This window comes from Mizuhopecten yessoensis, unplaced genomic scaffold, assembly GCF_002113885.1.
Source record: "Mizuhopecten yessoensis strain PY_sf001 unplaced genomic scaffold, ASM211388v2 scaffold11169, whole genome shotgun sequence".
Classification (NCBI taxonomy): domain Eukaryota; kingdom Metazoa; phylum Mollusca; class Bivalvia; order Pectinida; family Pectinidae; genus Mizuhopecten; species Mizuhopecten yessoensis.
In genome coordinates this window covers 1,853,640-1,864,708 of record NW_018408914.1, presented here as the reverse complement: position 1 = coordinate 1,864,708, position 11,069 = coordinate 1,853,640, and the positions used below count along the sequence as shown (strand labels likewise).

At 32.5% G+C, this 11,069-nt stretch overlaps 1 protein-coding gene across 2 annotated transcripts in view; it reads right to left on the bottom strand.

The window, feature by feature from the left end:
- Positions 1-6,209: 6,209 nt before the first annotated feature.
- Positions 6,210-11,069, bottom strand: part of LOC110467291 — a 50,219-nt gene continuing 45,359 nt past the window's right edge. Inside the window, exons 7-8 of one of the 2 annotated variants that reach the window (XM_021524359.1) lie at positions 9,304-9,412; positions 6,210-9,268 (exon numbers count right to left, since the gene is read on the bottom strand). In XM_021524359.1, coding sequence (XP_021380034.1) covers positions 9,308-9,412 — 105 coding nt within the window. In that variant the 3' untranslated portion in view covers positions 6,210-9,268; positions 9,304-9,307. Of the gene's footprint in view, positions 9,413-11,069 lie in introns of both variants that reach the window. The other variant, XM_021524358.1, reaches the window with a different exon arrangement.

Here is an 11,069-nt window from a genome sequence, read left to right as displayed (position 1 = left end):
AAGTATGCTTTAATCTCTGTAAAGTATTGAAAAAATATAATTATCAAGTATCTCAACACGTTCCTTATTGACACATATTCTACATGTACACGTAGTGGTTTTGCCATACAGTTTATTGTGTGTGATGGTTAATATGACTTCCTAAATGTTAGCGTTTGGAGACAGTGAAAGTGGGAAAGAGAGTATACATAGATTTATATTCATGGTCTAGAAAAAAAATGGCCAAAGACATTGAGTTGTTTAATGTAATAAATAAATTCACAAACGTTTCCTTTTTATATTCGCGTGTAGTTTGTCATTGCATATATGCACTTTATGTAAACATTTGAAAAGGGATATTCGTCTCGTGAATATTCCTTTTTACAGAAAGGTTTGTCCCATTGTTGAGGGAGTGTTTAGCCCCGTACCACCTGTACCGGTCACGGGAGAAGGCTGTGATAAATTGTAAAAACTTGTGCCCCATCCTTTGTTTAATTTTATTGGCAACAAATTTATGTTAAAAGCTAAATAAATTTAAATTCTTAATATTGGCAAGTGTGCAATTAACTTCTGATGATGAATAATTACTGTTCAATAAGTTTGAATACGGAATTAGAAATCATATAACTTGGTTTCATAGTGCGGTAAGAAGTTGCAGTTGCCTGACGGCCCCTCTCTGAGGGCCCCTTTGTAAACCGTTTCATCTCGCTCGCACCACTTGTGTTTGCTGCCTAATCAGGTGACGTTATCGGCGCTATTTTTAGCCGGGCTTTCCCGAACAATTCAAGTGGTCAAACTGGACATTTGGAACGGACTATGAATATGGGGATAGCGAGGTAACATAAGTGGAAGTGCATACAATACATACATTCATTAAAAAAAAAACGCCTTTTCACGTGATGTCCCTTTAAGAGTGGTGTCATGATTTTAATTAAAAGTGGTGCTCATCCATGTGCATTAAATCCTTTAACGATTAGTAAAATACTTAAATCAAAAGTATATGCTTCAGCCCTATATGGTTGTGAATTATGGTGTCTTCCAAAAACCGAAATTTTAATGTTAGAAAGAGCACAACGTTTTATTTTAAAGTCAATTCAAGGGTTCCATACAAGAACCCATACAGATATGTGCACAAGCCTTCTAGGGTGGTTAAGTTTAGAAGCATACATAGATACCAAGAAATTATTATTGTTTGGAAGATTATGTAACTTGGAGAAAAATTGTATATCTTATCTTGTGTTTTTTACTCGTCTTTTTATGGCAGTTATAGGGACCAATGTGTATAAGAATGTTTTTTTGAATGAAGTAATTAGAGTTCTAAAGAAATATGATTTATACAAATTAGTACAAGAATGTTTATCAAATGGATTATTTCCAGTGAAAAGTACATGGAAAGCGAAAGTGAAGCATAATGTACAGTTATATGAAGAAAAAGCATGGAAGGACTGAATGAGTAGTGGTGACCGCGATTTCTGCAGATTTATAATTGTTCATGATAATTTGGCTCCTCATATATTGTGGAAATTGTTAATGAAATTTCCTCAAAACAGAGAAGCCATACGTAGAATAATGAAATTGATTGTATCTCTAAGACATTCAGAAAAAACTGAATTATGTCATAAATGTGGACAAATGTATAACGATATATATACCCACATAGTTTTACAATGTGATTGTACAGAAGACTTACGAGATCAGTTATGGTGTCAAGTCATTAATGCATGTGAACTTTTGTTTAGCGTATATTTACACTCTCATTCAGACTATGAATTGTTTCACCTACTGATTGGTGGCAATATAACGTATGAACTGAATACATTAGAGTTAACAGAATTTCGTATGGCATCATTCAATCATATTTCAAAAATGCTGNACATCATTTGACATTATTAAAAGGCACTGTGACACATGCATTGATAAAAATATTTTTTCTGACTAACTACAGAGAAAACTCTACCGTAAATCACATGGATAATGTTTAACATAGCACACATCCTTGAGTTGTTCCTGAAAATAATTATTTGTCCACCAAGCAGTCCTTCAAGCTACAAAGTCTTCAGGAAAAGGCAGTACCAGTTTAGCTACAGATGGTACATCGCTTAATATAACTAGCTTCAATCTGATTAATGTAGGAAACTCATATAAATCTGTACAGTGAACTGATGTAATCTGACACAAGTACTGCAGCACCCTATTTAATCCAATGTAATGATGTAATCCCAATCATAATTTAGAAAAATAACCTGTGTATTCTAGACTGGCTACCGGCCCTGTAAAGAATTTTCCAGCTGCAGTTTTCAACTTGCTTATCTCCCCCTAGTTTGAATCTTGGGATCAGACAACCAAATGATCAATAAATCTATATTTTAGAAATGGGGGCCAGTCTATGTGTATTCTGACATCCTGTGTAAACTGACATTAACTGTTTCCCACACATGGTGTAGGATTAGACAGGTTTCACCATAATTTAGTCAGTTTATTACTGTAAAGTGTCAGTAACATTTTACATTTCACTTTTCACAGTGTAAACAGGATTGGTGAAGTAGTAAAACAATATTATGAACGAATACAAATCTGAAACTGATCATATCAGTGAACACGGTGAAGCCACAGATCTAATGACAGTACTGCTGGAACCCAATCTGGTACGCTAACATTACACACATGTATTGTTTTAGTACGTCTATTGTTTTACAACACATCTACAATTTGAGTCAGTTAGGACCATTTGTAAAAAGTCAAACACAACACAAATATGGCAGTCATATAAATGTATTTTAATAATATACTCTGAATGCAATGTTTTACATTGAATAAAATTGCTGTAGTAAAATAATAAGTTAGAGATTACAAAGTCTTTACACAAATACTTTACTCGGAGGAGACAATTTCCTAACATTTCAGACATGAAATATGACAAATATATATAAGAATAACACAATAAGTAATTATATAAGTAAGTACAACACAGATCTCTGTCAATGACACAATAAGTAAGTACAACACAGATCTCTGTCAATGACACAATAAGTAAGTACAACACAGATCTCTGTCAATGACACAGGCAAGTTCGCCATTGTACAATGTATAGTGTCTTGAGTTTGAAAAGGACTAAATGTCCACTTGCAGAAGTACAACACTAGAGTTTAAGTCACTTTCAAATATTTCAAATATACAAGACATTACAATTAAGATGTATGTGTGTTTGTATAAGACATAACATGATATATGCATGTGTTTATATAAGACATAACAAGATGTATGTGTGTTTATATAATATATAGACAAGACAAGACAACAAGACAAGATTTTATTCTTTTAAACCACAATTTACATGTGATATTAAGTAAAATATACAATGGGTACACTCAAGATAGAGTACGTGCTGTTTTAACCAGGAGAACGGACTCTCTCTATTATTATATTAATATATTTGCATATTTTAACTAGTAAAACTTTGTTATTTGTTGAAAAAAGTTGCTGGAATTTTAAACAGTTATAAGACATACCATGATGAATGTGTTTATATAAGACATTACAAGATGTATGCGTGCTTATATAAGACATAATATGATGTATGTGTTTATATAAGACATAACAAGATGGATGTGTATTTATATAAGACATTACAAGATGTATGTGTTTATATAAGACATACCATGATGTATGTGTGTTTATATAAGACATTACAGGATGTATGCGTGTTTATATAAGACATAACATGATGTATGTGTTTATATAAGACATAACAAGATGGATGTGTATTTATATAAGACATAACAAGATGTATGTGTGTTTATATAAGACATAACAAGATGTATGTGTTTATATAAGACACACCATGATGTATTTGTGTATATAAGACAGAACATGATGTATGTTTTTATGTAAGACATAACATCATGTATGTGTATGTTTTTATATAAGACATACCATGATGCATGTGTTTATATAAGACATTACAAGATGTATGTGTGTTTATATAAGACATTACAAGATGTATGTGTGTTTATATAAGACAAAACAAGATGTAAGTGTTTATATAAGACATTACAAGATGTATGTGTGTTTATATAAGACATTACAAGATGTATGTGTGTTTATATAAGACATTACAAGATGTATGTGTGTTTATATAAGACATAACAAGATGTATGTGTGTTTATATAAGACATAACAAGATGTATGTGTGTTTATATAAGACATAACATGATGTATGTGTGTTTATGTAAGACATAACATGATGCATGTGTTTATATGAGACATAGCATGATGTATGTGTGTATATAAGACATAACAAGATGTATGTGTATTTATATAAGACATAACATGATGTATGTGTGTTTATATAAGACATAACATGATGTATGTGTTTATATAAGACATAACAAGATGTATGTATGTTTACATAAGACCTAACATGATGTATGTGTGTTTATATAAGACATTACATGATGTATGTGTTTATATAAGACATAACAAGATGTATGTGTGTATATATAAGACATAACATGATGTATGTGTTTACATAAGACATAACAAGATGTATGTGTGTTTATATAAGACATAACAAGATGTATGTGTTTATATAAGACATTACAAGATGTATGTGTGTTTATATAAGACATTACAAGATGTATGTGTGTTTATATAAGACATACCATGATGCAGGTGTTTATATACATGTAAGACATAACATGATGTATGTGTGTTTATATAAGACATAACATGATGTATCTGTTTACATAAGACATAACATCATGCATGTGTATGTTTTTATATAAGACATTACATGATGTATGTGTGTTTATATAAGACCTAACATGATGTATGTGTGTTTATATAAGACCTAACAAGATGTATGTGTGTTTATATAAGACATTACAAGATGTAAGTGTTTACATAAGACATAACATGATGCATGTGTTTATATAAGACATTACAAGATGTAAGTGTTTACATAAGACATAACATGATGCATGTGTTTATATAAGACATAACAAGATGTATGTGTGTTTATATAAGACATTACATGATGTATGTGTGTATATAAGTTTATATAAGACATAACAAGATGTATGTGTGTTTATATAAGACATTACATGATGTATGTGTGTATATAAGACATTACATGATGTATGTGTGTTTATATAAGACATTACGTGATGTATGTGTGTTTATATAAGGCAGAACATGATGTATCTGTTTACATAAGACATAACATCATGCATGTGTATGTTTTTATATAAGACATAACATGATGCATGTGTTTATATAAGACATCACATGATGTATTTGTGTTTATATAAGACATCACGTGTAGATCTACAGGTAAAATATCTAAGGTAAATGTAGTACATGTATGATACAAACTAAAATTACCCTTCCTTTGATGTTTCTACCTATTGTTCTCAATATGTATGCGTTCAGGGAACACCCCTCTGACATCTAGGCCAAATATGGTATCCCACAGGTTGTCAGACTAAACAGGTAATTAGATAAAGATGGTGTCCCACAGGACATCAGATTAGACAGGTAAGTCAGAACAATAAGGTGTCGCACAGGGTGTCAGATCAGACAGGTTAATCAAATGAGAATTGTTCACTGGTTACGAGTGGCAGGAGGAGGAGTGCACCAATTACACAATGATGTACTGTATGTCGCAGGTGGTGAGGTCATACACAATTAAATCATTATCTAATTCCATTATACAAATGCAAATGCATATACTTGTGTGTGTCATCAAAGATAAAACCAATATTGCATAAATCTATTGCATGGCAAGACACAAAACAATAAATTTAGACACAGAGACAGGAACATAGCTACATTAATGCAAGCCTAAGTGTACAGTTATCTACATTAATGTGAGCCTTAGTGTACAATTATCTACATTAATGTGAGTCTTAGTGTAAAGTAATCTACATTAATGTGAGCCTTAGTGTACAGTTATCTACATTAATGTGAGCCTGAGTGTACAGTTATCTACATTAATGCAAGCCTTAGTGTACAGTTATCTACATTATTGTGAGCCTTAGTGTACAATTATCTACATTAATGTAAGCCTTAGTGTACAGTTATCTACATTAATGTGAGTCTTAGTGTACAGTAATCTACATTAATGTGAGCCTTAGTGTACAGTTATCTACATTAATGTGAGCCTTAGTGTACAGTTATCCACATTAATGTGAGCATTAGTGTACAGTTATCTACATTAATGTGAGCCTGAGTGTACAGTTATCTACATTAATGTAAGCCTTAGTGTACAGTTATCTACATTAATGTGAGCCTTAGTGTACAGTTATCCACATTAATGTAAACCTTCGTGTACAGTTATCTAAATTAATGTAAGCCTTAGTGTACAGTTATCTACATTAATGTGAGCATTAGTGTACAGTTATCTACATTAATGTAAGCCTTAGTGCACAGTTATCTACATTAATGTAAGCCTTAGTGTACAGTTATCTACTTTAATATAAGCCTTAGTGTACGGTTATCTACATTAATGTAAGCCTTAGTGTACAGTTATCTACTTTAATATAAGCCTTAGTGTACGGTTATCTACATTAATGTAAGCCTTAGTGTACAGTTATCTACATTAATGTGAGCATTAGTGTACAGTTATCTACATTAATGTGAGCCTTAGTGTACATTTATCTACATTAATGTGAGCCTTAGTGTACAGTTATCTACATTAATGTGTGCCTTAGTGTACAGTTATCTACATTAATGTGAGCATTAGTGTACAGTTATCTACATTAATGTGAGCCTTAGTGTACATTTATCTACATTAATGTGAGCCTTAGTGTACAGTTATCCACATTAATGTGAGCATTAGTGTACAGTTATCTACATTAATGTGAGCCTTAGTGTACAGTTATCTACATTAATGTAAGACTTAGTGTACAGTTATCTACATTAATGTGAGCCTTAGTGTACAGTTATATCACTTTCATTGTACTACCAGGCATCTTTTTTACTTTGTTTCTGTCAATTATTTTTCAATAAATCTCCTACGATTATTTTGCACAGACAAGTACATACAATGTACTGAAAAAATAATGTATGAAATAGTTTTGTTTTAGCATCCAATCTTTATGATTAAACATATCATCTCCCAAGCACAGATAATATATTTGGCTAGTAAAGAAAACCAAATTATATTTTTGTATTATACATACTATATATTAAAATTCTACATTAAAGACAGCCATAGGCTTATAAATCACATTCTAAGGTTTTGTTAGAAATGCTCAACTGAAATCCTACTGTTGTATAAATCAATCCATACTACACTGAAGGACAGGGACACTAAACACTTGTAACAAAACATGTATACGCACCACGAGAAAGGCAGAGTGTAAATATACACAATCTTAAGAAAGTCTGACTAGAGTACTAGGTTATCAGTGGAAATGAACAGTTTGTGTAAAGTCTCAATAGAACAGCTGCTATACTGATACGAAAGTACAAGGTATAAGGTACACAGTTGTGTAATGATAAAAAGGAAATATCAATAAAGTCATTTCACTGACAAGGTATATATCTTATAGTGACTCACAAGGTTCTATACCTGTTACAATCTACAACAGCTCGTAGAAATCTGCTCAAGGTCACACAAGGTCGCACTAAAGGGTTGTCGGCCTAGTAGAGCCAACTGTACAACAGTGATGATGTCACACGATCGGGGAGCATTTGGAACTGATTCAGAGCTTGTAGTTTCCACCTTGGGAGATCTGACTGTTGCATAATGTTCTATACAACCTGTCTAGTATAAAGCTTTGTCAGCTATCCTACCAATACTTTATGTTTTAAAGCTCCTTTTTACTTATGAACTACATTGTTATCATTTATTTTCTTGTCTCCAGATTTGCGTATTGTTAATTTAACACACAACTACTTCAGATAAATTTCTTATAAACTTCAAATTTTTGTGAAAATAATTAAAGCAATATCTTTTGTTTTCCATTCGTTAAGCTGACTAGAAAGAACACAATACCAGTCATACCTATACTCCAGCACATGAAAGATATACCTAGGATATAGATTACATTGTCATGACAACCAAATTCCTGTTATTATGTTCAGTAAGAGTTACAGCCTGAGGCTGCTTACTCAATAGGCCCTCTGACTGAGGCATATGAGAGTGTTAATAGCCATGAAACAACGTTTTATGTAATATTTTTCTACTATCATTCCGTTATATTTGGACTACAAATCAACTAGGGCTCAGAAGTATAGAAAATTGTGATGATGTCAATATAATTTGTATTATCAGAGTAATTTTTGAAGATGTTGATATACTTTGCTCCATCAGAGTAATTTTGCTACATGTATTTGGTTATAACCATATTACAGTTCCTCCTCCTTGTTCTTCCTCCCCTTAACTTCAACCCAGATGCAGGATTTAAACAGATTTGGGGTGGGGCACAACCATCTTTTGATGAGAAAACAAAAACTTTCTAAAATAGATATCAAAGAGACATCATTTACATGAAAACCTATATACTTTGACAATGAATGAAGGCTCTATGAAACTCCTACTCTCTTGTCTATTATATCATTGACTGTTTTCTGAGGATCTGGTGATATATTGTCAGTAAGTGACCTACATAGGACTACTTAAGATAAAAGAGAACAATAACTCAATCAATATCCATTTGTGGTCTGAGGTACTGCAATTTCAATGCCATTGTTTCTTGACATCCAAATTTGAACACTGATTCGGGTCTTAAAAACAAGGCAAATATTGCAAAGCATTCCATAGTTCCTCACTGGTTTATTCAAGGGCAACACATATATATATATATATGAACTTGAGGACAATATTACTGCTTGTATCCAATCTTGTATGACCAGACAATTACAAGCTGTACTTGTATGACCAGACAATTACAAGCTGTACTTGTATGACCAAACAATTACAAGCTGTACTTGTATGATCAGACAATTACAAGCTGTACTTGTATGCCAAATTTGGTAATTTCAGGTGACATATATAGTATGGAAAATGTGCTCTGGACAAAATCTGGAGATGGAAGGAATAAGAAAGACAGAAAGATGATGGAATAAAGACAAATTGAGTGAAAACCTTCTGTCCAATCTAGTAGTACCTATGAGGGACCAGTGAAAATGATCATTTGTGTTTTGTTCCCTAGTTTTATATGCTACTGTTATAACCCTAATGCTGTCACAACCAAGTCTTGTATCATCAGCTTCACCTTCAAGCTCTATCACAGCTTATATACCTCTATATCTTATAAAACGTTTAACTGATCATGATTATGAAGAATAATATGTTGCTACCATGTTTTCTTTTCGCTCTGGATCACCAGAGAGGATTCTTCTTAAACATGCCTTTCCATGTGGTGCTGTCTGCCTCATGGAAACGTTTCGTCAGGAATCCAAGTTTTTTCTCAAGCTCTTCCATTTCCTGCAATATAATGTGAAGATCTGATAAACGTAACAAATCTTATATTTCATATTTTGGATTTTTAAATGAAGCAATAAGAATTGCTCAAACATAATTATGAACATTTTTTAAGGTAATCTTTCGAAATAGGGAAATATGGTGAAGACGCAAAATTTAATATCAACCAACACGTGATAATATTAAGAGAGACATTAAATAGAATCCAGTTTCGATACTGTCGTTAATCTGTACAATTCTGGAAAATATTTTTGTATAATTTCTGACATTCATATTTCATGAGGAAACTAGAAAATGTCTGTAAGACATAAATGCCCCCGCTGCCATGTGAAATTAGTTTCAGTGTTCTATAAAAAGTTACAACCACTTTGATCTTGATACCCTGAAACATGCACACACACAAGGTACTACACTTAAAGTTGATTTTAATATTCATATGTTTTTTCTGTATGTTATTACCATCTCCATAACATATTGAATGAAGTTGCTAAGTGTTTAAATTGAATCAGTAGATGATTTTCTATATATAGCAACAGTGACCTTGGCCTTGACCTTGGAACCCTGAAACACAACAATGTCCGAAGTATACTCATACTTGACCTTTGTATAAAGTTTGACCAAAATGCATGAATGAATGAAGTTGCTAAGTGTTTAAATTGAATCAGTTGATGATTTTCTATATATAGCAACAGTGACCTTGGCCTTGACCTTGGAACCCTGAAACACAACAATGTCCGAAGTATACTCATACTTGACCTTTGTATAAAGTTTGACCAAAATGCATGAATGAATGAAGTTGCTAAGTGTTTAAATTGAATCAGTTGATGATTTTCTATATATAGCAACAGTGACCTTGGCCTTGACCTTGGAACCCTGAAACACAACAATGTCCGAAGTATACCCATACTTGACCTTTGTATAAAGTTTGACCAAAATCTGTCAAAGAATGAAAGTGTTTACATTGAATCGGGACGGGACAGGACAGGACGGGACGGGACGCGATGGGACGGACATGGGTAACACTATATACCCCCCCATTTTATGGCAGGGGCATACAAATATCTCACCTTAGAATAAGACTATTCATACTGAATAAGCAGCTATACCTTCTTGTTTAATTGAAGTTTAACCAAGACGTAATTATTCAACAAATCATATGTTGTGATATTTTTACTTACAAGTACAGCATGTATGATTTGCATGTCAAGGATGAAAACAAGGCTGTGGTATACGTGACGTGTACATGTAAGCTAGGCTAATACTATCCAGTACATGCATACACAGGCTTCACTGGAAATATGTTATTTGATATGTTTTGAGTTGATCCATTATTTGAGATATTTAGTAGCATAAAAGTATAATCCTCTTATCCTAGTTTGAATCTATCATTAGGAGCTAGTACTTAAATGTAATTATCCACAACTCAACCTGTGAATGTTAATACCATTTATACCAAACTGTACATTATATAAAAGTATTGACCAGCCTTTTACACCAAACTGTACATTATATAAAAGTATTGACCAGCCTTTTACACCAAACTGTACATTATATAAAAGTATTGACCAGCCTTTTATACCAAACTGTACATTATATAAAAGTATTGACCAGCCTTTTACACCAAACTGTACATTATATAAAAGTATTGACCAGCCTTTTA